We start from the raw sequence: 27,484 nt of genomic DNA, 5'->3' as shown, positions 1-27,484 counted from the left end.
GGCCATAATACTTCATACCCAGCTGAGCACAGCACCGGAAACTCCCCATCCGTTTGTGTTTGACATCCTCTCCAGCAGCAGCCAAAGAGCAGAGGGGAAAGTGAGCCATGGTCCTGGAAGGTGAATTGCTAAGAGTCTCAAGTGCAATCTCCTTTGTTAGCTGAAGTGTCCGGGTTGGGGTGGGAAAGTGGTTCCAGCTGCCAAGCAAACATCACAAGGCAGAAACATTAGACAGCAAATAGTCTATGCGGGATTGCCTCTGTCCCCGCGATGATCGGAAGCTCTCTCCTTGTGGTCGGGGGGCCTGCGTTGTTGGCATTGCTGAGGATCCTCCTGACGGACTCTGGAGCCTGAGTGAGAGCGTAGCCGGGCCCAGTGGGTTTTGCAGAGGAATCAGTGCCAGCACCCTGTGAGCCCTGGAGAAGGGTGGCTTTTGAACAGAGAAGGCTCTGCTTCCCTGAGGCTCTGTTTGGTCTGTGATTCTCAACCTTTTAGACTCGAAGCACCCCTTAGTGGATTTGAGGCGCCCCTTGATAAACTCGAGGAAAATGCCAGCGCTTCGCTTTCTGTTGCAAGCGACTCAGAAATGCCAAACCAGGCCAGAAAGTTTTTTGCTGTATGGATTCCTATTCAAAACCTCTGGGTTTATCTTGCCAGTCATGTTTGCACACCTAACACGCACTGAACAGCGGACCAAATCACCCTGGTTAAGAATTGCAAGTCTACACGGATGCCTGTATATAACCGGGGTGGGGGGACATGGAGCTCCTTGTGCCGGGACCGTTTTGGCTCTAGGTGTGGTGGAGGTTAATGCTTAAGCTTTGCTTTCCTTTTGGTTTAAATTATTAGAGCTCCCAGGCAGTAGAGAGGCTTGCTGAGCTGCACTTAATGGGATTAATCTTCCAAAAGGAGGAGTTGCTTGAGTCCAAAACTGAACGAAATGGAGTTTTAAGCCTTGGGGAAGAATCCTGCGGTGCTTTGTAGGAGGCTGGACTTGAGTAAGGAGGTCTGCAGAGTGAGACCTGCACTGCCTGAGCGCCTTTGGCTCTGGGGGTGCCACTCCTTCCTATGGGGAGCTGTAGCATTGCCTCCTGATGGGATGGCAGGCGAGACGTTGGCCACGTTCTGCCGGGGAAACCCCATGTATAGTTTGGTGTTGAAGGAATGGGGAAGGTGCGTGAGCATGAGACAAGAACTTGGCCTGGAGGTGCCCAAGGTGACTTTTTGAATGACTAATGACTGTCCAGATTTTGACCCAGAATTGGACTGTGATAGAGTTCCTGTGGAGGGAGCCCCTAGGTATTTATTTCTGAATCAGTATTACTTTGGTGTTACCATTTCTTTGTTGCTTCAGCAGAAAGGCTCCTGCCCACCCCTGCTGGAGGGGTTTGCGTTGTGAGGTCATGCAGTTCCCTGGCTTTTACTGGGAGATCTCCGATCGCTGGGCTTGATCCTAGTGGCTTTGCTCAGATTGTGGAGTTCAGTGCTCTTTGGATAGTCCCCATGCAGTTTTACTGACCTCAGCAAGACTAAGGTGCTACCCGGTGGCTGGAATCTAGCCTTCTAATATTTTTTAAAAAAAAAGGATCCCATATTCTGGTCAGTATCCCCATTTTAGAGTAGGAGAAACTGAGGCACACGGAAGGCAAGTGAATTGTTCAAGGCCATGGAGTGGGCCAGTGGGACAGGCAGAAAAAGAACTGGCTCGTTCTCACCCCTGCGTGTCCGAGCGTCCCGTTTAACCACGAGACTGGAAAGCATGTAGAGGCGCAGCCTGCGGGCTGGTGGAGGCCGTGGACAATCCTGGTCAAGCGGATGGGATCCCTCCGTGCGCACGCGGTTACACACGCGCTTTGGTGCTCAGCTCAACAGAGGCACAGGTCAAGCCCGAGCGTTTCAAGGAGGCAAAATGACAAAGCTGGAACGTCAGCGGGAGTTAACAAAAGGCTCTCTGGAGATCTTCCCCTTCAGAGACCGAGACAGCGGCAGTGACCAAACATGTCAGAAGAATTATCCTCGGGCTAAAGAGCATTGCCAGTTCCACCCTTCTTCCACCCTAGCATTAGAGGCTTTGCATTAACTGGAGCAGGAGGAGGTGGAGTTGAATGGAGCTGCCAAACTTTATGGTGGTTTTTACGATATGGATGGATGCCCGATAGGAGTCTGCTTGCTCAAGACGGCCACAGCCTCCTCCTCCCCGTACCGTGCCTGACACCCAGCACCTTCCGCGCAGAGGGGGCGGCGGTGGCGAGCTGGCTTCACGGACAGGCGGTCTGCTGCTGCCGACCGAAGACATCGAAGGGAACTGGCAGTTGCCAATGGCCGGGGACGAAAGCAGCTGCAGAGGTCACAGAGCTGCACGTTGCACACTTGGCTGAGCAACGGCTGCGGGAGGGAGCGGGCTGTGTTGGTGCGCTGGCGACCCAGCCCGCCCAGCACAGGTGGGGTTGTTGCTGCGAAGGGAGTCTTGTTGGTGTGTGCATGTGCTTGCTCATCTGTGCGTGTGGCTTCAGGGAGAGATTTCCACCGGGGCAGTCGAGCGCCTGACTCCCACGGTCGTGCAGTGCCCGCGTCCCCTCTGAGCCTTCGCAAAGCTCCCGCTCATAATGAAGTTTCATTTTACATAGCAGCGGCAACAGACCTCCGCGCGCCTCGTGAATGGTGGTCAGGGAAGCCTCCCACGCCCATGTCCCAGGGAAGCAGCAATGCACAGTACACGTGGGCAGCACCATTTACCCGCTTGAAGCAAAGCATTAGAGCTCGATAGCAAAGTCTGCAGTGCTAAGCCTCGTGGGTCTTCTGCATGACACGGACTAGAGTCGCATCACCAGGGGGTCGTGGTATGCTGGGGGGAGGAGGGGAATAGCCACGCCTTCAGCTGTCTCAAAATCTCCGGGAGGGAGCATCCTCTGGACCTTGCAGGTCCCAGGGTGGGTTACATGGTGCTAAGAATAACTCCCTGCAGGTACGCGCTGTGGTTTTTGTCTCGCAGTGCTTCACAAAAGTGGACGACTTTTATCAGCACTGAGTAGGGGAAACTGAGGCACAGATGCTTTTTGGAGTTGATTATGCAAATCCTTGGCAGAGGCTGGACTACAACCCAGGTCTTCTGCTTCTGCCCTCCAGCCTTACCTGCCTTTTCTGACTTGTGACTATGTCTTCTCCTAGAGACGCAACTTGGACTCCGGTGCGCTGCTTAAAGGACTGCTGCAGTCCACTCCCCCGGAGCACCCTGGGGCGCGCGGCATAGGCTGCTGAGCTCCGTGACGCCGAGAAGGGAGCTCTGAGATCGTGCAGCCGGGGGCAAGCATTGCTGGGTATGGACATGCCGGCTGCGCAATGGGGAAGGGCCCTGTGTACACACCTGAACAGGAGCCTGCTGCTTAATGCAAAATCACACCTTTGATAACCGCCTTTGTGATTGCAGGTGGATTTAAGGGGTGGGACTGCTGGGCAAAGGATAACTTGATAGCCCTGGGTCAGAGAGAGCTTGCCTCCAAGCTGTTTGAAAGTGCTGTTTCTTCCTCCTTCGTCCTGCTCTAAGCACGCAGGGCTGTGGGCCCGATTCCCTGCCCCTTTCTCTAATCTGACAGGGTTGTAGGGGGAGTGGTGGGGGCTTCTGGGGGCAGTAGGGGAGCCAGCATGGAGCTGGGGACTGGTAAAGGGATGGAAGGATTCTTGCTTTTGCACTGCTGGTTTGATGCCAACCTAGGCTGTGAATGACCAGGAGCTTAACTGCTGCCGGTGTTCGTACCGGGGCCTGTGGGGAGGAGCTGGCTTTGGTTACAGGTATCAGAGTTGTCGGCTGCTGCTAAAGTGGTCCTCGTGGGTGGCCTCTGCAGCGGGCCGGAGGCCGACTAGCCTGTTAGACCGACCTGTCCAGGACAGGAGGCCTGTTCACGGATGGGGGGGAAGCTCTCTCTTGTCCACTGTCCAGTACAGACGTTCCAGCTCAGGATTGTACATCTGGCCTCTTTCACGAGCATCGAGCTTGCGTAATTTGTTTTTTAAGGTCTCCTGAAGGATTGAGCTAGCTCTGCTCAGGTCACAGCTGAAACGGCACGATCGGAAACAGACCCCAGCGCTCCGTGCTTCCCCGCCACTGGAAAGGCTTCAAGAAGTAATATCGAGCTCATGGGATGTTGCAAGTTCATGCTTCTAAGACAGCTGCCAGGATCCTCTTCCAACACATGTGCAAGCTTTGCCATGGGGATATGCCCTGCGTGACTAGCCCTGGCTTGCTCACAGGCTCACTAAAGGTGCTCAGAGAAATTGGCTGTTTGTGGGGTAGCTAGGTCATTTAAACTAGAGCCCAGTGCAAGAGCCTAGCTCCTAGGCCATCTCGGCTGCATTCATGGGTCTGCTCTCTCTGCTTTCTAATGCTTGCTCCCAGGAGCTCAGACTAGAGTCCAGGCTTCCAAACTCTTCCCCAGACCTCTTCGAGGCTGCAGCAAATCTCTGGAGGTAGCTGATGAACCTACAGCTTCCCAAGGCATCAAGATCATCTGTCTAAATGGATCCTAAAGATTCAAAGCATTCCCTTCAGAGCCAGCCGAACTGTAGCTATAGCCCTTTAATGTTGACTGCTGGCTGACTGGATCCCCTTCTATCCTGAAACCTCCTGCTTCCTCTCAACTTCTGGCCACTAAGGGCAGTCCCATGGAAATCATCAGAATTACTTGCATCTGAAACTGAGCCAGACGCTGATGCACTTGCCTAGGCTCAAAGCAGTAGATTCAGACCCTAAGCCTATCACCCAGGACACTCGTGGGTTGTTTTAGATAAAGGCATCAAAACCGCTCTCGCTTACCTTTTGTCTTTCGCCACATGCTTAAACATGGAGGGGCTGGTTCTTGTTCACAGTTGCAGCATGCTCTGTGCAGCTTCAGGATGGAAAGGTCTCCACCAGTGGGTCTCAACCAGGATGCCTTGACATCCTTTCTGGGGTGCTGTGGGGGGCCACGCAGTGTTAGCACCATTAGGCACGCAAACACGAGCCACAAGATAAACCCAGAGATTTCAGCTAGGAATCCATGGTGTTAAAAACATTCTGCCCTGCTTTGGTCATTTTGAGTTCTTTGCAACACAAAAACGGTTCTGTTATTTTTCTGCAGTCAGAAAACGAATGAAAACTAGGAGCTGGCATTTTCCAAGGGATGCCTTGAGTGTAAGAAGGTCGAGTACCGGTGGCCTACACAGTTCCCTAAAGCATGTACATGCCCAAACTCGGTGCAAGCAACGTTCCATAAGCACGCTGGGTGCATCTACACATAACGCTTTAATGCGCATTAGCCTAAGTGCCTACACATGTGTGCCCTTAATGTGCATTAAACATGGTGAATTTAGGCACAAATAGTTGAAGCGCATTAACACGCACATAGATGCATTAAAACACATTAACACTCTGTGTGGACTGCATGGATTAAAGTTAGTCCACACACACAGCATTAATGCCTGCACTTGTAGCACCAGCCTAAACCCGCTTAATGCGCATAAAGCTAACGTGCATGAAATTTAGGTGCAGTTAAATGCACATGTAGGCCCACCCACTGTTGCCATTGCTTTGGTGTTTGTAGCCCCCCACACTCAGTAGTTTCCCTTATTTAAAAATATTCTGCCACCAGCCCTGGAACTGACTTGCTGTCATTTGCAAGGCTTCTAATAATCAGTTTTATCCTTGAAAATAATGGAAGTCGCCTGCCCCCAGACTGGCCATCTCGTCTCCTCTTCAAAACTGCTACTAGCTGCAAAACTGGCCTGGTCTCATCAATTCTACGAGCAGGTCTTTGAGAGCTGCTTTCCCTTCACCATCTCAGGCACCAGTATTGTGCAACACCGTTGCCTTGCAAAGCAGTGAGCGGGGCGGAAAGATGCAAGGCGCTCACGTGGTTTGTGCACTTATTCGATGGTTGATGCCGTTTATGGAATTGGCAAAAAGTTGGGACTGATATCACGTTATGCAGTTAAGTGAATTATGAGTGAAGTGCACTGTAATAAAGACCTGTAGCCATTGTCTTGGCCCTTGTCGGTGCCCCCCCCCACTAATCTTACAGGGTTCATTTTGTCCTATCAGATCCATGCTGCTGTTGTAGCAAGGGCAGCTCTAGCGTGGTGAGCTTTCTTGTAGCGCTGAGACACCTAACGCCAGGTATTAGTTGAATCATGTCTGTACCTCGGCAGCATGACACATGACTCACGTCAGTAGTGACAGAAGCCTTTGTTTTCTGTTCTCTTATTCAGGAACAGTATTGCGGTGTATCAGTTTAATAAAAACAAAACTGCGTTCCTGCGGAGTACTAATCCCAGGTTTAAAGGATCTGAAACCACTTTCTGTTCATTAACCAATGGAGGCTCCCAATGCAGCTGGGGTCAGTGCTTTTAATCCCACATTATGGATTGGTAAATCCAGGCACTCGGAGGATAAAGCCAAACTTCCAGCTTGGCTGGAGTCAGTGGGCGTGGTTCTTGGCACCTCTGTGAAATTGTGCTAGTTTTATCCAAGCACTTAAAGCTTAATCTTACAAAGTCAGGTTTTCAAGGGAGTTTGGGCTCTTAAAGGCACCGGGTATCTGGTAGGTTTTTCAAAAAGTGCTGACCAGACACCTAATTCCTCATAAGAGTCAGGTGTCCAACTTACACAAGCAACAAATATCCCTGTGTGCCAATCGATGCCTAAATCCCTTTGTAAATGATGTACTGGTGCAGGACTAAGCCTCTAAGAGCACCCCAGCTCCTTCTGAAAGTCAGTGGGGACAGGTCCCCTTGGCTTTTGAAAACTGCAGCTCCACAACTGAAAGCTTTGCCTCGAGCCCTGCACGGCCGGCCGGCCAGTACCAAAGCTCGTGTGCCCGCAGCGTGTGCAGAGTGGGGGGACAAGGCTGCAGGAAACTTTCCTGCATCTGCCTGATGGGCATGGATATCCACAGGACCAGGGTGCTTTCTGCTAGCTGAGCATGGGTCCCTGCCATGTCTGCACATAGCTCCAGCTTCTCCCCTTCGAGATGCGGGTTCTTCCTTGCCCCGCTCCCCGGGGTTGCCACACAGCTCTTTGGGAAGGGGCAACGGAGACTTTTCCCCTTTTGCGGCCCGGATTAGTTTGCTCTGTTGTGACTCGGGCCCATCCCCTGCTGCCATGGGTGGGCGTCCTGTTTGCAGCAGGGGTGCCATGCAGGGCTTCCTGCGCGCGTGTGGGCAGCGGGGAGGGGCAGTGCATGGCACCCTCCCTCCTGTGCTATCGCTTGGCCTTTCCTCCCTGCGCTACAGATGGGGAATGGGAAGCAGGGGCTGTAATTAGCAGCTTCAGAGGAAATATGTACACATGGAGAGTCTGGGCTGCAGATAAGGGAAGTGAACCCCGCTTCCTCCCTCCCAGCTGCTATTGCCATGCACACACAACTCTGCCTGTGGTCTAATTGCTCCCTTTTGAGTTAAATCAGTGGTTGAACTACCCACCCCCTTTTAGTAATAATAAAAAAGACTTTGGCATGGGGCATCGCTCTTCTCTTATGCTCTGCAAAAACCAGTTCCCCTCTCTGCTAGGTTTCTTTCTGTCTGCCTCTCTTGCCGTCCCGCCTCCGCCTCCCACCGCCCCCCTGTGCCACGTTCCTGTGGTGCCCGTGCGGGCTTGAGGGACACAAGCTGGCATCTAGCAGCCCAGCAGCGGTGCTGGACACGGCCCGGGCTGTGACAAAGCCCCTCTGTTCCCCAGCCCACGGCAGGCCCTCAGCATTGTTGAAAATCATGAGTCAGGCTCCCCGGCATCAGATTTAACCAAACAATGTGTTGCCTTGTCATTTTTAGTGCCTTCTTTGGGGGAATTTCCCTTGTTTGCTGAGCCTCAAAGCATTGCGTTTGTCTCCTTTTGCGGCCCCAGTCCCAAAATGCTCGTACAGTCGTGATTTGGGATTAACCCCTACTGCCACCCAACGCAGCGTCCCCACGGCTCGCCAGCCCACAGGCGTGCCGAGGCTCTTGTGTGAATCCCAGGAGGCCGGGAGCAGGGACTTTAAGACAAACACCCAATGTCACCAGCCTTGCAACAGGAAGGTGAGAGTTTCACAGCTAGTTATGACTCCCTAGCATAGCATAGCATCGGTTAACAGACACTAATCCCTTCCTGTTTGCAGGGTCTGATCTACATCTTAGTCCAGCTGTTAGAAGGGGTTGGGAGTTTCCATTGGTTTCACTGGGCTTTGGATGAGGTCCCCATGCCTGGATTTCCTGTCTCCTGGCCCCCTGCGACACAGACCACTGCTGGGTGCTGGCTCTGATCGGTTGGACAGGGCTAGATGTGATTTAACAGTCCCAAACAAATGAGACTGCTGGAAAGTCTTGCTCTTGTAGCCTACGAGACAGCTTGGTGGGAATGGGGAGGGAGCCAGACAGAAGCCATATAATTTGTGAGACTTCATTATTGCCACGTTGTGTTACAGTGGGGTCCCCAGGCCCCCGGGTGCTGTAAATTGCAGGTGGTTTCTGTCCCGAAGAGCTTTTGTTGCATCAGTTGAAAACAGCTTTAGAAACCGGCCAGAAGAACTAAGCCGCAGTCTGCTGCCTCGCAGCTCCTGGCCATTTCAGAGCAAGCCTGCTGGGGCCCGAGCTCTGGGGAGCAGGCTGGCAGGGCGAGCCGTGGATGGGACCATTTCAGCTGCAGTCGTGGGAGCCATTTTTGTCTGATTTAGACCCGTGACATGACAGTCCGTTGTCGAAAGAAGCTGTCACCCTACAGGCTTGGCCATGCCGAAGTGATGCTGCAGCTGTGATGGTCTGGACCTGTCATCCCAGGGGTCATCGTGCCACTTTACAGCCACGTGGCATGGTGGTGAGATTGAGGCACAGGTTTGACGCTCAGGAAGTCTGGGCTTTTCTCCTCGCTCCATAGCAAATGGTGCATCATGTGGCATGAGTTGTTTTACCTCCCTGTGCTGCCCCTACCTCCCCCCTGCCCCGTGATCCTGTGATGGGCATTCACGCACGGGATGCTCTCCCATCCCTTGGATTCTGCGCTTAGTGCAGGCCTGTGTACGTGCAAATGCGTCTCCGCATGCTCAATTCAGCCCCCGCTGCCCTCGGCAGGTGAAGACAAGCCTCTCACTTCCTAACCCCGGGTGGAGGGGTGGTGACTAGTCATCTGGATTCCCTCAGCCCATCTCCTCGGCAGAGTGAGATGAGGAGGAAGCAAGCCAAAGTGGCAAAGCAGGTACGGCCAGCCTCTCTGGAGGAGCTTGTTTCCCAGCTACACCCACTGCCCCCCATGGGGCTGCAGGGCCAGGGCCATCTCCAACACCTGCCAGGCCTCTGCTCAGATAGGTCGTGGCGTGCAGAGCAGCTGCTGGCTTCCCCGAAGATGGGGGGTTGCAAAGTGGAGTGCGGCTGTCGTTTGAAAAGACCACGTCCATCCACAGCCTCGGTTCCTTGGAACAAAGCCCGCGTGTGTTTGGGATCTGTCTGATGTCCCCCCAGCCCCTTGCCCAAGAGCAGTTGCATCGAGGAAGGGGGTTTTGGCAAAGCCGAAGGAGCCGCGTTGCGCAGTTTGAGAGCGCTTCTCCAGTCGTCTGGAAGCAGTGCACTAACTTTCAAATACTGCAGCAGCTTGGTCCCAACAGTCCAGAGAATGGGCTGTGCTGTGTTGAACCCCATGGGCGCGTCTCATGCGTGTTGCTTTTTCTTTCTGTCGGTGCTGCTCCTTGGTTTCTGCTGAGATTGGCAGCCGAAGCACTGGGATAGAGCCAGGGATCCTACGGTCACGTCTGGAGGTGTAACAGCTGGTTCCTTTGCCTAGCCCGGAACGACGCCATTGTCAAGAGAGGATTCCCCTTGCATCGCCCCTTCAGCTGGATCCATAGCATCCCGGTGTCTGGATAGGGACACGAGATGCTATGGAGTGGGAATATGTCTATGGGACTATGCTCATGACCAGGCATCCTGGTTTTCTCTGATTTAAAAAGAAAAAAAATCCCCAGTTTTCAAATTTAAAAAAGTAACCCAAAATCCACATTTTTCCGTGATTAAAATGAAACACCTCTCTCTCTTTCATATATATATATATATATATATGGCATTTCATTTTAATCATGGAAAAATGTGGATTTTGGGTTCCTTCTTTTGATCTGAAAATGGGGGGGTTATCAGAGAAGACCAGGATCCCTGCTCATGACGGAGCTTTGCTTTGCTATCTGCAGCCATCCTCCAAGGGCGCTGTGGGCCAGTCACTTTGGCAGGCCTGCCACCCGTTAGCCACATACCCTCCCTGAGTGCCACTCTGATCCCCTTCTCCTGCCCGATATGCTGTTCTGCTTTTTGCTACCTGCCCTGTGCTCCCTGCACGGTCTCTTGCTCTGCTTTATGCTCCCTGTCCAATCTCCTGCTATGCTGTCTGTCCCCTCCTTTGTTTGCCACGTGCATGCCAAGCACAGAGGCTGCCCATGCCACTTGTGCTGCAGGCTGGCCATCCCCATCCTAGGGGACCGAAAGATGGGCGAGCGCTGGAATATATGGGCAGCTCAGAATGGTGCATGGTGAAGACCACGAGGGTTTTCCTGGGTGAAGGGTCCTGCTAGATGCTGGTTGAGTCGGGACCCAGATGTAGGTCTCGCGTGGGGCCAGCGCTGTACAGAACAGAGGAAGTCGCGCTGTGCATCCGGCATCGCGTGGTATCCCCTCTGCTTAGACTCGCACCGTGAGGCAGCGGAGCGGCTGGCTTGGTAGTTCTGAGGTTTGTGGTGAGGCTGCCGAGCTCAGCCGAGTCGCTGTTGCTGAGACGTTGTCCCTGTGCTTGTTTCCAGGTTGGTTGATGACCGCTGCGTGGTGGAGCCAGCGGCCGGCGACCTGGAGAATCCGCCCAAGAAGTTCCGAGGTAAGAGGCCGTAGGGCAGGGTCCCAGCAGTCGTGCTCCACTGGACGTGGTCCCATGCATCGCTCTTTTCTCCCCCAGCGCTGGGACGTCTCCAGTGGGGCGAGGAGCTATTGCAAGCTCCTGTTCTAACATCGGGCCAGAGGTTCATGTTGCAGCTCTGCGCCACTCGTTGGCGCTATAGGTGCCGTTATTGTCAGCCCCAGCAAAACTTTGTAGGGCCTGTGAATCTGCCTGCGTCCTCTGTCCTTTGCAAAGCGGCACAGGAGAATTTGCACTGATACGCAACGTGGTGGATATCAGGCAGGCATCTTCTAGCAGAAATCAGTCCTTCCCTCTTACTGCCTTTCCTTGCTGGATTCCTCCGGCGGTCTCTGGCTGTGACTGTCGCAGTGGCTGGGCTGTTCTCTGCACACACTGGAGCGTGTACACTGCTCTTTAGGTCTGGCTGGGTCTGGAGGGTGGTTTTATTATTTGAATTGCAAGAGCTGCGCCTGAGACAAGGGTCCTGTTGTTGGGGTGTTATTGTTAGTTAGGTGCATTAAAATAGTGCCTCGCTGGCCACGATCAGTGCTATAAACACACAGGGTAGTTGACCATCCTCGCCAAGATTTCAATAGCCAGGCCAGACACAGGAGCAATTATTCACCCTGGTCTGTAGTGGGGGGAAGGCGGAGGGACTGAGTGATTTGCCCAGGGTTACGCCGTAGGCATGTGGTAGTGCCACGAGCTGAGCCCACCTCTTCCGAATCTCAGTCCGGTGCGTTGACCACAAATCTTGGCAGGTTGGCCTGGTTCCCTGAACCACGGTCCTGGCTGCCCCAGCGTTCACGTATGTCACGCTGGCTGCCGGTGGAGAGGAAGCTGCTGGGGAGGCAGAGGGATGGATGGATGGACGGACGGACGGAGGGGCAGATGCCGACCTGCATTTATTCCATTGTGAGCTGTTGGCCCGGGGCAGCACTCGTGCCTGCTGGGTCAGGCTGCAGCTCTCAGGGAGGGATTAACCAGCCCTTTGAAGAGGCAGGCAGCTTTTAGGGAGACACATTAAATCCCCGTCTATTCTCGGCTGTCACGTTCCAGCCGCCCCGCCCCACCCCGCCCCGGTTGGAGGCTCAGTTATTCTTTCCCATTTCCAGCGAGAGGCAGCCGTTGTTGAGTTTCCCTTGTGAGCTGGCTGCCGCGCGACCTGGTCCAAATGGAAAAGGTGATGAGTCAGTGGAGGGGCAGGGCGGCTCCTGGCTCCTGGAAGTGGCTTGGCAAAGCCAGGACAGGCAGGCAGGACGACCAGAGCATTCCTCCCTCTTTCCTAACCCCTGGCATTTCTGAGCCCCTGGGTGTCCCAGCCAGCAAGACGCCAAACGCTCGCAGCTCCCGGCACCTCTCAGGACTGATGCTTGGGCCTTTGTTCAAGTGTTGGGTCCCTCGTCCTGGTTCTTCCAGTCCCTGACAAGGATCCTTGTATCCGCCTTCTCCTGTTGGAGCCCTGCTGCTTGCTCCATTGCAACGTGAGCTGGGAATACCAGCTCCTGTTCCTTCCTCATACCGAGGCCTCCATGTGCTTCAGGCGCAGCCACGTTGCCCTGGGGAAAGTCCCCTGTTCTAGACTATAGGTGTCACAGGTTGTGGGGAAACAGGCACCTATTACTGGCATCGTGGGAGCAGGTGGGAGCCCCAGTCATGGGCCAGGACCCCGTTGTGGCGCATGCTGTACAAACAGGGAACAAAAAGGACAGTCCCAGCCCCAAAGAGCTTCCAGCCAAAGAAGGTGGGTCCGGGCAAGGGGATACGGCACCGTGGGAGAACGTGTCAGGATGTAAAGCCTCTGAGTTTCATGGCAAAGGAGAAGCGTTTGAAGGATGGGCAAGTGGCCTTGCTAGCAGATCTGGTCCTGTTGGTGGATGTGCCTACAGCACCTGGGACCACGGGGCCGTGACCTGGTGTGCATATTTAAGAGTTAACCTGATATTTTTTTACTTTGTCCGTGTCTGGGTACAGTTACACACACGATGCTCGTTCGTGCTGTTTCCCGCGTTTTGACTCGGCACCAAAGTTCACGGTCGCACATGAAGAAACTGTGTCGGAGGACCTCGTAGCCTCCGAGCTTAGCATGGGAGCTTTTTTGACCTTCATCACGGCCTCATAATTTGTTGCAATGGGATGCCTATACATCTCATTTAGAGATGGAGCTTCCCAGCTTTGTGTCTCTGCATTGTAACATGTCTCATGACACTGATCTCCGTGAGAGGTGCAGCGCTCATCCGGGGACTCCTGTTCCCTTCTGGGCTTCTGCATTGCCATCCTGGGGTGGAACGTATTCGACTTGGACAGCAAAAGCCAGCAAGCTCTGTGTAGCTCCAGCCTGCACCTGTGATGCCGATGGGTCTTTGGCTTGGATGGGAGCAGCCTAAGGTAAAGAGGGGGAAACCTATGCTAGCAATAAGATGCTCATCTTGATTCCTTGCCCACATAGCCAGTAAAATCTCTCTCCCTGGGGATGGGCCTGAAGGGGACTCATACATACAAACTCCTGCAGAATTTAGGGAGCCTTATGTCAGGTCTGTGTGAGACTCGGGGCCTCGTTATAGCAGCCAGAAAAGCAGGCGCGTGTCACCGGGTGGGTGGTGCAGCAGTGGCCTTGGCGCTTTGCTACTCTCTTGCAGCTCTTTGGCAGGGGTAGAGAGAGGCTCGAGGTTAACTTGCATCCTCTTCTGGGTTGAGGCACCAGGTGCAAGGTGGAGCAGACGCTGGGCTGCTCTAACGTATGCTTGGCCTCCTCTGGGCTCCTGGCAGGCAGCGGGTAGCCGGAGGGCAGAGCATCCTGGCCACAGCCCCGCTCCAGGCCTTGTGCTGGGGCCAGCGGCAAGGCCATGGCAGAGCCCCGCAGCTGGCTGGACAGGACCTTTATGTGAGACAAGGAGAGGAGAGTCTCCGAGACCTTTTCCTACCCCCTTTAAGTGGTGCCAGTGAGGCATAAAGGCAATTAGGTGGAAGGACAGTCAGGCTTAGGGGTTTAAAATACCTTGGGAGTCTTCCGTCCAGCTGCCTCAAGGCTAGAAACACCCAGTTCAGCTGTGTAGTGCCTGGGCTTGGCGGGGGCTGCCGATCTCTGAAAGACGCCTGGCAGCTCCTGCTCCCTTGCTTTTCTTGTGATCCCTCCCAGGCATTTCTGAGGCCCACGTTCAGGCATGTCAGGGAAAAGCAAACGCAGCGATTAAACCCTCCACCGCACCGGGGCTTTCTGTGCCCGGCTTGCCTCTGCCTTCCTCTCGGTGGGTTTCTGTGCGCACGTGCAGAGAGCAGACAGCTTCGCTGCTGCGTGGGAGCAGGAGGGACTGATCCTGCCAGCTGCTGAGTGCCTCTTGCCAGGTGCAGGGCACAGGGGGCTTCCCAGGGGGACTTTGATCCTAATGGATTAACATGCCAAGACGAGTCTGCTTCCTGCTCAGGGAGTTTCCCTGCAAAGTCCTTTGTTTTCCTGGTGTTTGAATTTGGTTCAGTTTAGCCCCTGTCCTGACCTACTCTGGAGCACACGCTTGCTGAGCTGGGCTTGCTGTAATCAGCTTTTGCTGCCAGTCCTGGCTGCTGTCGTCCCCCTGCTTTACCCGCCGCAGGTTTGGGTGGTATAAAATCGTAGAAAATGTGGGTTGAAGGGACTTCAGGAGGTCACATCTAGTGCAACCGCCTGGTCCGAGCAGGACCAGCCCCAGGTAGATCATCCCAGCCAAGGCTTTGTTTAGCCGGGTCTTAAAAACCTGCAAGGATGGAGATCCCACCACCTCTCTAGGTAGCCTATTCCAATGCTTCACGATCCTCCTCATGAGAGTTTTTCCCAATATCCAACCTCAATTTCCCTTGCTGCCACTTGAGCCCATTGCTCCTTGTTCTGTCATCTGCCACCACTGAGGACAGTCCAGCTCCCTCCTCTTTGCAACCCCTCTTCAGAGAATTGAAGGCTGCTATTAAATCCTTCCTCAGTCTTCTCTTTGCCAGAATAAATAAACCCAGCCTCTCCTCGTAAGTCCTGTGCCTTATGTCTTATGTTATAGGTTAGGTCTTGTGTCAGGGTTGATGGTAGTGTTACAAAGAGGTTAGATTATGGATTGTATGGGATGGTTTGGGTAGGGATGATCCTGCCTCAGGCCGGGGGTTGGACTAGCTGGTCTCTGGGGGTCCCTCCCAGCCCTATGTCTCTCTCATTCTGTGATCGCAGAGGAGGGCAGTGGCCAAGATAATACATACGATAAATTATGGGAGCCGTGACCAAAGGTCGATGGGTGCTACAAAGCTCCGGCACCAACCTTGGAGGCTTTTGTTTCTTCTATGGGGTTTTGCAACGTGCAGCCGTGAAATGTGGTTGAGTCAGAACGAGGGAAACTGGGAGAGAACGAAAGGAAAGCCCTGATGAGACGGTAAGGTGCATCCAATTGTGTGCTGGGTCACAGTCAGCACTGTCGCGCACAGTGGCCTCTGCTCCCATGGGCAGCAAGCTCGCAACTCCTGCAAGGCCCGCCGTGACTTTTCCATCCATCACCCTCTTAAGGGGCAGAGTCATTGGGTCCTGGGCCTGGGAGTCAGAACTTGGGTAGGAAACCTGGGTCTGTGCTTCAGGACAAGCTGCTAAATTACTCCGTGCCTCAGTTTCCCAAAGGTGGTGAGCGGCCGTGCTCTGTGCTAGGTTTCAGCTCTGCTAAGGCTGGGGCATGGTTAGATCCAGGGCTTTGATGTGGAGCCATCTCTTGGCAGCCAGACGTCTTCAGCAAGGTCCTTTTTGCAGCATAATTCGTGGCAGGATCAAAGCACTATGCGATCGTTGGATAACAGATACGTTTCTGTGATCCTTTTATAATTGTGCTATTGTAGGGGTAGGCGTGAAAGCGGTAAAGCACCCCAGGTCCCAGTGGAGGGAAGCAGACTGTCCTCTGAGTTCCTGGCGTGTCTCCCCCGCCCCACCCCTCCGCAGGGCCCGGACCCGGTCCAAAGTCTGTCAGCCGCCACAAAGGTGGGTCTGGCACCCCCTTTCTATTGGCACGGCATCACAAGAGCCCCTTAGCACCAGCTCTGCCATGAGCAAATAGACCTGTGGAGTGAAACCTGAAACCTGGCCCCCCTCCAACAGCCCCGGGACGGTGAGAACTGCTCCCGCAGCCTTGTTTGTTCGTCACTCCCAGGTAAAGACATACCTCTTTGCCAGCACCTCGGGCCGGGAGCCAAGGAGCGAAATGATTTTCTTTTTGCGTCTCAAGTTCTTGGGCTGCTATTTCAGGAGTGACCCAGGCTCCCAGGGCCTGATACTTCTTCCTCCCCAGCCTCTGCCCCCACATCTTCCAAGCCTCCATGGTGCCAACAGCCTCATGTTTTCCATGAGCTTGCCCCTGTTTCTCAATTCAGAGGTCCTAAAGTAGCGCACCTGGATTGCGACACCATGAAGCCCTTCCCCAAAAAAACAGGTGGGACCTGGAAGAGGGGGAGCGAGAAGTTTGGCCATGAGTAGAAATACCATGTGTTTGGGGAGCTGGGGTCCAGACTGGGGCGCTTGCTCCCGAAGCAGGTCTCCCCAGTGAGCTGAGACATCGCCCCATCACTGCTAGCACCAGTAGTAAGTCTGTTATCCTCTCTGTGAGTATTGATAGGGGGTTGCAGCTGCATGGATTGATTACAAGGGGGAAGGAGCGAGGCGCTCGCAATATCTCCGGGACCCAGGGTGCAGCCAGCCACTGCAAAGTCCGAAGCCGTTGCGCTCTGACTTTCTCAGACTGGGTGCTTTCCACGCAGACTTCTGTCATGCAAGATTTCCTCGTGAAGCCCGCAGCTTGCTGCTGCTGCTGCTTCCTCCTAGTGTGGTTCAATTGATCTTCAGCACTGTTGTTTTTCTAGTCCATATCCTGTTTCCCTTGTAGTTCATTATGAAAGCAGCAGAGGTGAAGAAACCAGCTGTTCTGACCAGCTCTTGGGCAGTACTTGTTAATATACTGGGGGTTGCACTTGAAATACTTCAGGCCTGAGCTCGCGCCCCAGGTTTGCAGGCTCAGCGTTGGTGGCTGCGGACAGACAGGCGCTCATGTGCGCAGACTGCCTGCACCAGGACAGTGGCTGCAAATGTTGCAGAGCTGCCTGGTGATTTCTGACAGGGATAAAAACACCTGAAGCAGGGGCTATGTGGGGCAGATGCGAAGGCAGCGCCCATACCCTCACCTTGAGTAAGTTGGCAGCCTCCCGAGTGGAAGGCCTGCCCCTTGGCCCCGGTGCCCTAACCCTTGGCATCTCAGGGATTGTCCCAGGAGTGATCCTGACATAGGATGCATCTCTGCGGGGTTGTTGCTGCACCCCACACTCACAGAAATCAGGGGACGTACCAGACATGCCGTGTTGGTGACCTAGGCTAACCTTTGGCTGCTTCTCCTCCTAGACTGCCTTTTCAAAGTATGTCCCATGAACCGCTACTCCGCCCAGAAGCAGTACTGGAAAGCCAAGCAGACCAAGCAAGACAAGGATAAGATCGCCGATGTCGTGCTGCTTCAGAAACTCCAGGTGAGCAGCGTTCCCCCGGGCGCTCTGGCCGCTGACAGTCCTCGTGGCATCGTGGAGTAACTGGCTGAGGACTTGCCAGCCTGTCACCCCACAAACGCGGACACATCTTTTGCCTTTCCCTGGGGCATTCTTGGAAAGCTGGGCCCTTTTTTGGTGATGTTTGTGTAACGATTTGCCCCGCCAGGGACCATCATGGCCCTCTTTTCCCATGAACGAGAGGAACCATTCCATTATCTGGTAGCAGCAGCAGGCTTTTATCGATATAATCTTCTAAGATATCGTAACCCAGTAAATGGGGATAGTGATAGCGGCCTCCTTTGCAGACCACTATGAGATCTGCAGACAAACAGAACCACTGCTGTTGTTGTTACTGTTATATGGACAGACTACCACGGGGGTATACCACAAAGCATGTCGCACCAGTGAGTTGGAATTGCATGGGGCGCTCGTCCTCCACCCCTTTGTTTGCTTCTCTGCCCTTGGCAGTCGGATAAATTATCCTTGGATTTCACTGCTGTCTCCTTGCCTCGCCTTTGCTTTTGTTCCAGGCTGGCTTCTCCGTCCTTGGGAGCAAGGGGAATCCCTTAGATCTGTGGCATTGATGTTTTAGATCTGCTCTTGAGCAGGGAGTGGGAAACACATCGCAGAGCAGGGATCTGATGATAGGTTTATTGCTTCCACTGTGGGTAGAAATGCATTGGGCTAGCCCTGACATTGCCATCAACTTGAACAGATCCAGAGGCTTTGGGGGGGTTACACCCACTAGCATCCAGGGATGAATTTGGCCTGAAAGCTTTCATTTTCCTGTGCCCTGGTAGGATATCTGTGTTCTGGGCCATCACAGGGCCATGCATATGTGCTAATAATGTACGATGACATTTAACATAAAAGTTTACAGCACGACAAGCTGCTGTGCATGTGCAGGAGGGAGCCTCTGTATGTGTGTGTGCATGTGTCTATTAGCACACGTGTGTGTATGACAGGCTTGTATTTATTGTTAGCGTATTTGGAAAAATGCAAAATGGCCACACCACTGAGTGACCGTGGGGAAAACGGATGTGATCAGGGGGGACAGGATGGTATGGCAGGGTGCTGCTTATGAAATCTGGCCAGATGCAATGATCTGTGAATGGAAATCTGTTGAAGACACCCGCTACTTAAGAAGCCCAGTCACTGTATCACGTTGGGCTGCAATCTTCCCGGATCACGCAAGGTAAAGTGTCACGTGGAAGGGAGACCTCCATCAAAGGGAAGCTGAAGGAGGCAGCAGTCCTAGCTGATTCAGTACCGCCGGGCTTCTTTCTGAGTCAGTGCTGCACTGGTAGGGAGATGCTGGCCTTTGAGGGGATCCTTTTTGCAGGGCTGCCATTTGGAGTCCTCACCAGAGAGCACCACGAAGAATTGCATTTGAGCCCATTACCATTTCCCCTTGAGATGCTGTTTTCCATTTCCTGCACCCAGCTATTGTGTGGGGCTGCTCCATGCTGATAAAAACAGCTTCCTTCCCACTGCAGTGGTGTGTGATAGAGAGCTCAGACAGCGGTAGCTCTGCAGGGCATTGGAGACACCTGCCTTTTGGGATCCTTGTGAGTGGAGCTATCTAATGCCCATCGCTTCTCTGGGCCTCAAGAAGGGGCAAAAACACCTCTCGACTGAACAGGAGCAGAATGGGATAATGTAATGGTAAATCCAGATTCCTGCTTGGCTTGTAAGAAGGAACAACCCATTTCTTGGAGCAGAGATGGGCTGAGCCAGTGGGAGAAGACCGTAGCGGACAGCGGTGCCTGTGAAAACAGAAATGCTGTGAGAAATAAAGCAGGCCCAGCACCGGGAGCTAGGCAGCTTGGGAAAAACTGTGAATAGGACCCAATCCAAAACCCATCCAAGTCAAACATCACCCTCGACTCTAATGAATTTGGACAAGGCCCCTATTAAACGTTGCATAATTGTCAAAAACAACTGGCATGTTTTAAAGGATGAGTCATGAATTTTGAGTTTGGGCAGGATCGTTCGATCATCTCTCTTGTCCTCGTGTCTGACACGAGACAGAACGTGCCACCCGGTACTTGCTTATAACTTGGGGCTGATTACGGCTCGGCATCCAGAAAGGCTTCTAGTCTTGTTGTGAAGGCAGGAAGACATGATATCAAGTCCGTGCCGTACACGGCTGCATACGGAGATGGCCTCTCTTCTCCTGCGTGGGTTAGAAAACACCTTGTACTGTTAACAAGCCTTAATGGAAACGGATCATGAATGAAGGGCTCCGTTGCTAAATGTCTGGATCAAGTCCTGGCCCCATCATTACTAGCTAGTTTATACAAGCTCGTCGTCTTGTCCCATCTAACAGCGCACATCCCTTGCTCAGACGCCCTTTGGAGTGAGTCCTGATCTGCGGCCCCTTGCCTTTGCTCCCCACAGCCGACGTCCAGACCTGTCACCTCCCTTCCTGGAACAGGCCGCCAGTCACATCTCACAATGGGTGATTTATAAACACCTAAGAAACAAGCCAGGAGCACTAAACTTCTTTCACTTTTGCGAGCAATTTGTATTGGAGACACGTGGCAGCCAGACTCCCCACCCCCAGCTTTGAACCCTGTCCCGTGGAGGTGGGAGAGAGGTTGAGAAGGGTTCAGCTCCAAGAGCGGCTGCTACGTTCTTCTCTCCCCGGGAGCAGCGCTGGGCCACGCTTTCCCTGCCCTGGCGTACTCAGACCTGTTTCAGTGGCGTGCTCTGTTCCCGACTTCCTGTGCACAGGCTGAGCCCAGCAGCCCCAAGTGTTATTGGCTCCTTTTCCCATGCAGTTCATTTTGCAGCTCTTGTTTCTGGTGAACTGTGGGCCCCTCCCAAACCGTGCATGCTCAAGCTGTCTCTCCAGTGTTTGTCGGAGGATTTCAGGGGACTGCGGTTTAGTGAAAGGAAAGTGGCGTAATGTTTTAAAGCCCTTTTGATTGTCAGCGAAGCATTCTTCAAGTGGCAGCATCTGGCAGAACAGATTTACGGTCATGGCACTTACCTGCTTGGGCAGTCGCTTTGTTTGCTGCTTCCAGGGAGGCAAGGGAGGTTCGTAGCCTCCAATGCTCCATTAGTCGCCTTCTCTGCAGGCTCAAAGCCCCCCTCAGCCTCCCTGCAGCTCCTTCCCTTCCCTCTTGAGGGAGGGCAGGGTTGTGGATGGCAGTCTCAGCAGCTTTCAGTCCTGCTCAATTGCTAGTGAGCTGCTGGCTCCTTGCACGCTGCTTTAGAAATAGAGAAGTAGATGGGCAGGACCGGGTTCCCCTGCTGCTCCCCACAACCCTTCACTTGATCAGTTCTGTGGGGTCTGCCAGCTTGCACGCTTTGAACAATCGTCTACAGAGTCACCCTGGGACACTCCCAGGCTGCCCAGAAGTCCGTGGCCATTGGGCACGTGTCACCCGTATTCATCACGGGGCTGCAAGGCAGGGACTTTTGCTCTTCAAAATGCTGGCTGCCCTGGAGCAGCGTCTCGCTGGGATGCTGCCTTGGTGGGCTCCACTGCAAAGGACAGCTCGATAGTCTGGCGGGGAATCCAAGAGACAGCATCGCTGGTATGGTCGCATCCCTGAGTTTCCTGTGTGAATCTGCCATTTCCCGTGTGATTATTTGTTCCTCACCTCGTGGTCTCGCCTATGTTGATTCTCCTGATACATATGCAAAGCAGAAGGGTGTTTCTGGGAGGCGGGCGCCTGGCCCAGAACGGGCACAGTTGTTCCCCCAGCTTCTTGGCTGTTGTGCACCCATCTTCTACCCCCACCCAGCAAGTTTGGACATGCAGTAACCTCTGGGGTTGCCCCTTTTTTCTTCCCCAAGACTTGACCGATGGCACTTGCAAACTGAGAAGCGGCTGGGACCTCCTGATATTCAGACCCGCCTGACGCCAAGCGGTAGCCCGTGGTCCCTTGTTTGGCTCTTCACAGGGAGCTCCTTGGAAAGGTCTGGGGCTGACTTGGCCTGAAGCGCGAGGCCAGCGCATCCAGTCCCCTCTGATCTTGGGTGCTTCAGTTTCTGGGTGCTCAACTGAAGCCTCCTTGGGCCTCACCCACAGCTCCAGGGGGCTTTGGGCAGAGCTGACCAGGCCAATTCAAGGCGTCTCAGGCGGAGCAGCCGGATACTGAAAGGCCCCCAATTACAGGCTGCTTCATAAAATGCAGCCCTGATTCAGTGAAGTTGCCTGTAGGCTTGGAGTGGGATGAGAGATGCCCTTGTGCCCTCACTGCTTCTTCAGGGCCCTGCCACACGTTCAAACGAAACCAGGTCTAGAGTTGTTACACATTTTCAAGGACTAACTTGATAGCTGTTTGGCTCTTTGTATAGCTGGAGAGTCATTTTTATTACTTTGCACCTGTGGCTGGTCTCCATCTATTTTGCAGTTAACCATTTAGTTGTTTGATAAGTACTTTGCACATGTGGCCAGTCTTCCTTTCCCGTGTGGCCGGTCTAAATTGATTGCGCACATAACCGGTTAATACATCACCTATCTCAGGTGTAGCAGAGGCCTCACTCTCCCCCCCGAGGGCCGAGGCCGGGACTCACGGTCCTCTGCTCTTGTTTTGTGGACAGCATGCGGCTCAGATGGAGCAGAAGCAGAATGATACGGAGAACAAGAAGGTGCACGGTGACGTGGTGAAGTACGGCAACGTCATACAGGTACGGGGTGCGTGCATCCCTCCCAGCGGTTCGGCGTTGCTGGGCCCTGCCTGCGCCCCGCTCTGGGGGCATGGCTCTTGTCACGATCTGGTGAAACCCCCAGCAGTAAGGAGTGAAGCCACCTGGATGGCTGCCTGCTTCCCTTCTCCCATGTCCTTGCAGGACCCGGTTTGGTGCTTACCTCTGAGGTCCGTTCAGATTTGGGGGTAATCACTTGGTTTCACGTGAGTTGAAGGTCTTGGGTCACTCCTGCAACTCTCACTTGGCGTCATGCGAGTTAAAAGTCTTGGGTCACTCCTGTAGCTCTGACTGTGGAGGGGGTTTGGGGCTGAAGCCCAGGACCAGGCAGAACCAAGTGGAGAAGAGAGAGGGTAATGTCCGGAGAGGCAAGTCTTTGAGGCTGCCGGACACAGGCAGAGCCTCTGTTGCCTCCGGCTCCCAGGCCGCGCTGCTTAGCTTGGCCCGCGGGGCTGCTCCCAGCTTAATTCTGGGCTGTGCTGTCACGGGAGGGACTGGGGGACTCCACTCTGAGGCAACTGGCTTTTCCAGCTTCTCCACATGAAGAGCAACAAGTACCTGACGGTGAACAAGCGGCTCCCTGCCCTGCTGGAGAAGAACGCCATGAGGGTGACGCTGGATGCTATGGGCAACGAGGGCTCCTGGCTCTTCATCCAGCCGTTCTGGAAACTGAGGAGCGAGGGAGATAATGTGAGCATGGCTAGGCTGCGGAAAGCGTCAGCAAAAGGATAGAAAGGCCTTTTGGCTGAGGCTCTCCACAAAGAGCAGTGAATTAAGCCTCTCTGCTCCCCTGTGAGGCAGACGGGGAAACTGAGGCATGGGAAGGGGAGAGTGATCTGCCAGAGGTTGGGGGCAGAGCCAGAAGCAGATGATGCTCTCTCCTTCTGCCTGAGCTCAGGGCTGCTGCAGGGCAGCGTGATCCCGAGGACGGCCTGGCAGGCTCTCGTCGAGCGTTAAGGGACCCTTGCAGCATCCCCTGGGATCCGGGAGCTTGATTGCGACTCTAATCCTCCTCCTCAGGTAGTCGTGGGAGACAAAGTGATCCTGAACCCTGTGAATGCCGGGCAGCCGCTGCACGCCAGCAGCTATGAACTCGCCGACAACGCCGGCTGCAAAGAGGTACTGGGCGAAGGGCTGGAGTCCCCGACAGGGCTGGGAGGTGACTTGGGGATCCAGGCTTCCCCCGTGGCTTGGGACTGGCGTTCTGCTGCTCCGCTTTGGTCCTGCTCTAAGCTCACGCTCCCCCTTTCCCCAGGTGAACTCGGTGAACTGTAACACCAGCTGGAAAATCAACCTGTTCATGCAGTTCCGGGACCACATGGAGGAAGTGCTGAAAGGGGTAAGGGGGGCACATCCATTTAACAGTGCCGGGCTGCTCAGACGGGGCCCCTGGGAGCCAGTCCCCCCATCTCTGCTCCATCCATAAACATGCTGGAGGCATGAGACACCAGCTCTGCCCCTGGGGAGGATTTATCGCTTTTAAGTGCTTGAGAGCTGGTTATTTCAAGGCCAGCCACCTGCATGCACCCCTGGGTACCCTCTCCCCTGTTGTCCTCACTCGGGTCTCGAGGACAGTCCTGCACGCAGACAGTGCCACCGATGACAGGCCAGGAGCCAGGCAGTGCTGTGATTATCATGGGAAAGGACCTCTCCCTGGGGAAGCTGTTGTTCAGCTGGAGGGGCTCTTGATCTTATCTTTGGCATCCTTGAACCAGGGATTAGGCTCATCCAGCGCTTCTGCAGCCTCTCTACAAGCACACTCCTTAGCTGAGCCTCTGCCTTCTCCTTTGGTGACTCTTTTGACACCCATTTACTGAAGAGGCACGAAGAGGCTGTGGAAATGGAGTGACTTGGTAGCAGGCAGCGCAGGAGACTTATCCCCATTGCTCTGCTCCAGCCGCTGGGCAATGCTCCCTGCCTTAGGCCTCAAGCTGAGCCTTCCTGTACTTGCAAGCAGATATGACCCCAGCAGGGCTCTGCATGTGCCTTGGGCAGGACCAGAGCAGCTGCCTCTATAGCCTCAGGCCAGGGGTGGGACAGTCCAGGTGCCCCCCACAGGGAAGGGAGCCATCCTCTACTGCTTGTGGAATTGCAGTAACATGCAGCAGCATCTCTGGGGATGCAGTGACCTTTCTGGGATCATTATAGACCACTTGCCACTTGCCTGTCCTTTCATTGCCTGCGTTAGGGTAGTGCCAGGTGGCCTCGGCCAAGCGCCATGTCCCAGCTTGCTGCATTCTGCATGTACATGCAGTGCCAGACCATCCAGCCCCAACAACTCCCAGTCTGAGCTGACGCATTGTACAGCTCTCTGTCCCTCTAGGAGGGAAACCCCCTCGTAATGAAGTGGGGGGGGCAAGAGGCCCTGGCGCAGTAGGACGTCTGGACAGAACAGCCCTGCTGAGCAGATCCCCGGGTTATGGGTGAGGCCATTCTCCACCCGTCCTGCTGGCTCAAGGGGTGGCGGAGGACCCAAGCAGTCTGAAAACGACCTCGCTGTGTATGCCGCTCGTGTCATGGTGCCAGCAGCCTCACCTCCGTGTCCTTCCTTGGCAGGGGGACGTGGTGAGGCTGTTTCACGCGGAGCAGGAGAAGTTCCTCACCTGTGACGAGTACAAGAGCAAGCTGCACGTCTTCCTCCGAACCACCCTGCGGCAGTCGGCCACCTCCGCCACCAGCTCCAACGCCCTGTGGGAAGTGGAGGTGAGTGCTGAGAGCAGCATGTGTGCTAGCTCTCCCTCTGCTAACCCACGCACCCAGAGGAGAACAGCCTCACGTTTCAGGCAGCAGGGGCAGCTGCAGAGGTAGGGGAGGGGATGCCTGCTTTGCTGACGCTCCCAGCTTCCAGCCCAGCCGATGACCTGTGCAGCGGGGCTTAGCCGTGGTGGAGGCAGGCAGGTCTCTGCATGGGTTGTAGAGCTCACGCTGTTTCCTGACCAGGTGCGTGGCTGGCTCGGCACCTTTCAAGCCTAGGGACGCCGGGCTTTGGGCTTACAGCACTTTTGTGGCTTCAGTGCTGTCCCGGGGAAGGATGGGGAGCTAGTGGTGGGTCCAAAGCAGAGCCCAGAACTGGAGCTCCTCGAGGCTTTGGAGAGACTGTCTCCAGCTGCAAACTGCATGTCTCGTAGCCATCGCCACCCACCGCACCATGTCTCTGTCTCAGGAGGAACCTGGATAGCCTCCATTCCCGCGGTGTCTGAGTGTCACGCAACCTGCCTGCGAGGCTGAGTGATACCACGATCTGCGTTGTGCACGCGGGGAACTGAGGTGCAGAGAGACTCAGGATCACACAGGAAGCCTTGGCAGGGCAGGGATCTGCACCAGGCTCTCCTCCATCCTAAGCCAGAGCCTAAAGCTTCAGCCCATCGTTCCTCTCCTTGCATCTCTTTCAGGTGGTTCATCACGACCCTTGCCGAGGTGGAGCCGGGCACTGGAATGGCCTGTACCGTTTCAAGCATCTCGCCACTGGGAACTACCTGGCAGCAGAGGTAACGTGGGTGCGGGAGCTGGATGGGTGGGGAGGGATCCTGCTTCCTTTCAAGTCCATGAGAGCCTGACAGTCCATGGCAAAGGGCGTGTTATCTTGCTCGCAATGCAGAGCAGCAACTCCTCTCCAGAGGCCCACGTCCCACCTGGTGCAGCTGCCTCGGAGCCAGGCAGTGTTTCTGGGACCATTTTCGGCCCTCGCCCAGTTTCCAGGTTGCTTCAAGTGTCTCCTCTGTGCAAAGTGCCTTGCCCGTGCTCATGGGAGAGTCCTGAACTCTGTGCCTGCGGGGAGGCAGAGATGCCAAGCTCCGGGAGCGGGGCCATGAACAATGCTGCTGTTTGTCCGTGTGCTGCGCTCAGACCTTCCCAGCTGAACCCCCATGTCCCGGGGCTGGAATGCGCTTGTCAGACTGGCTCTGCATGTTTTCCACGCACAGCCCTTTATTTGCTCACTCTGGGCCACACCAGTGCAACCCCATTGCCTGGATGGCTCCGAGAGCAGAATTTGGCTAGCAGCGTTTAACCCTTGTGGACCAAATGCTGTCCTGGCACCTCTCCTGTTCATAACTCAGAGGGAGCCAAGAAGACTATTCGCTCAGATCTCCCATGTAATACAAGACAGAGAGTTTCCCCTACCGATCCCTGACTCTTCCCCATATCTTGTGGTTGAATCGGAGCAGGGAAGGTAGAAAGGGATTATCAGGAAGGACTTGCCTCAAGTCGGTGGAGTGATTGGTGGGGGGTCTGCTGTTCGTAACAGTCTAGAGAAGCCTCCAGCTTTATATAACATGGTTTCATATGGCACTAAGGTGCACCCCTCCAGAGATAAAACAGTGCCTGTCCGGTGCACCACGGCTGTAGGGGGCACGTGGATATCTGTTGCGACTCCTGGAAGGGGGGCTGCTGCAGGGTGTCGCACAGCCGTGACGGAGGTACTTCCTAGCTGGGAAGGAAACCTTATCTGTTCCCAGTGAACGGTGAGTGGAACAATAGTTAGCATTGAACGGAGAATGCCACGGCCAGGTTTTGCCAAGAGGGGGATGCATTTTTGCTGCCTTCAAAAGAGAGTTGGAAAACGTCCCTCGGCAGCATCCAGCACGTTGAATCTCAGAGGGCTGCGATGGGGCTGCTCCTCTGAGCTGTAAGCTGTTCCCCTCGGCGGGTTTTCAGCAGCGAGGCTTCTGGGACCTGAATTCTCAGTCCCCGCTGCCGAAGCTAGTACACCCAGCCCTGTGAGCTGGGGCTGTGGCAGGCTTGTTGCCCGCTGTCCGTGGCCCAGTCACTGCAGTAGGAGTGGAGTCCCACACTGCATGTGCGAGGGCCACGAGGCTCTTCTGCCGCCTGACTCGGTTCTCTAAACCCTGCTGTTCCACCTTCCCTGCCCGCGCTCTGGGCTTCGGACGATGCACCGAACAGGCAGAAATAACAGGGGATGAACCCCTCCGCTGGGAATTTTAAAGGGCCAGACACAGCAGATTGATTGTTTTTCCTTTCTTTTCATATTTCTCTTATGGTTTAGGAAAACCCAAGTTACAAGGGAGATGCAAGCGAGCCCAAGTCAGGGTCCACGGTGAGTTGGATTCTGTCTGCCGAGCAGCAGTGCTGCTACCTGGGCCTGGAGATGATCTCCTGCTTCAGCGCTAAGAACAGGGGCAGTTGTTCCTGCAGGGACAGTGAGCTCCAGTACAACAGCAGCACCCGGTACTCATGGAAGCACTGGAAAATGCCTCGTCGCTTGAGTCATCTCTGTGCAGCAGTCTAGTGTCTTTGCCACCCTCAAGGGCTGGTCCCAGGCTGAAGCCCTGTGGATTATTCTGACAAATTGAAATCCAGCTGCCTGCGGCGGCCATGTAGCCTCGAGACTTTGGGACATCGGGCTGGGAGAGGGTGGTGAGAGAAAAAATGCATTCCTATGCCCAGGAGAAGGGAGAGCTC

At 54.6% G+C, this 27,484-nt stretch overlaps 1 protein-coding gene across 1 annotated transcript in view; it reads left to right on the top strand.

Moving 5' to 3' along the window:
* ITPR3 (inositol 1,4,5-trisphosphate receptor type 3) overlaps window positions 1–27,484 on the top strand; it is a 66,796-nt gene that overhangs the window by 1,106 nt on the left and 38,206 nt on the right. Inside the window, exons 2-10 of the mRNA XM_090026662.1 lie at window positions 10,785–10,855; window positions 17,262–17,383; window positions 21,959–22,045; window positions 22,595–22,753; window positions 23,084–23,182; window positions 23,319–23,402; window positions 24,620–24,766; window positions 25,456–25,551; window positions 27,069–27,119. Of these exons, the coding sequence (XP_089882788.1) occupies window positions 10,785–10,855; window positions 17,262–17,383; window positions 21,959–22,045; window positions 22,595–22,753; window positions 23,084–23,182; window positions 23,319–23,402; window positions 24,620–24,766; window positions 25,456–25,551; window positions 27,069–27,119 (916 nt within the window). The remainder of the gene's footprint in view (window positions 1–10,784; window positions 10,856–17,261; window positions 17,384–21,958; window positions 22,046–22,594; window positions 22,754–23,083; window positions 23,183–23,318; window positions 23,403–24,619; window positions 24,767–25,455; window positions 25,552–27,068; window positions 27,120–27,484) is intronic.

This window comes from Crocodylus siamensis, chromosome 13 (assembly GCF_052110815.1).
Source record: "Crocodylus siamensis isolate JL-2025a chromosome 13, ASM5211081v1, whole genome shotgun sequence".
Taxonomy (NCBI): domain Eukaryota; kingdom Metazoa; phylum Chordata; order Crocodylia; family Crocodylidae; genus Crocodylus; species Crocodylus siamensis.
Note: the sequence above shows the minus strand (reverse complement) of the source record. Positions and strands in the feature narration are given on the sequence as shown.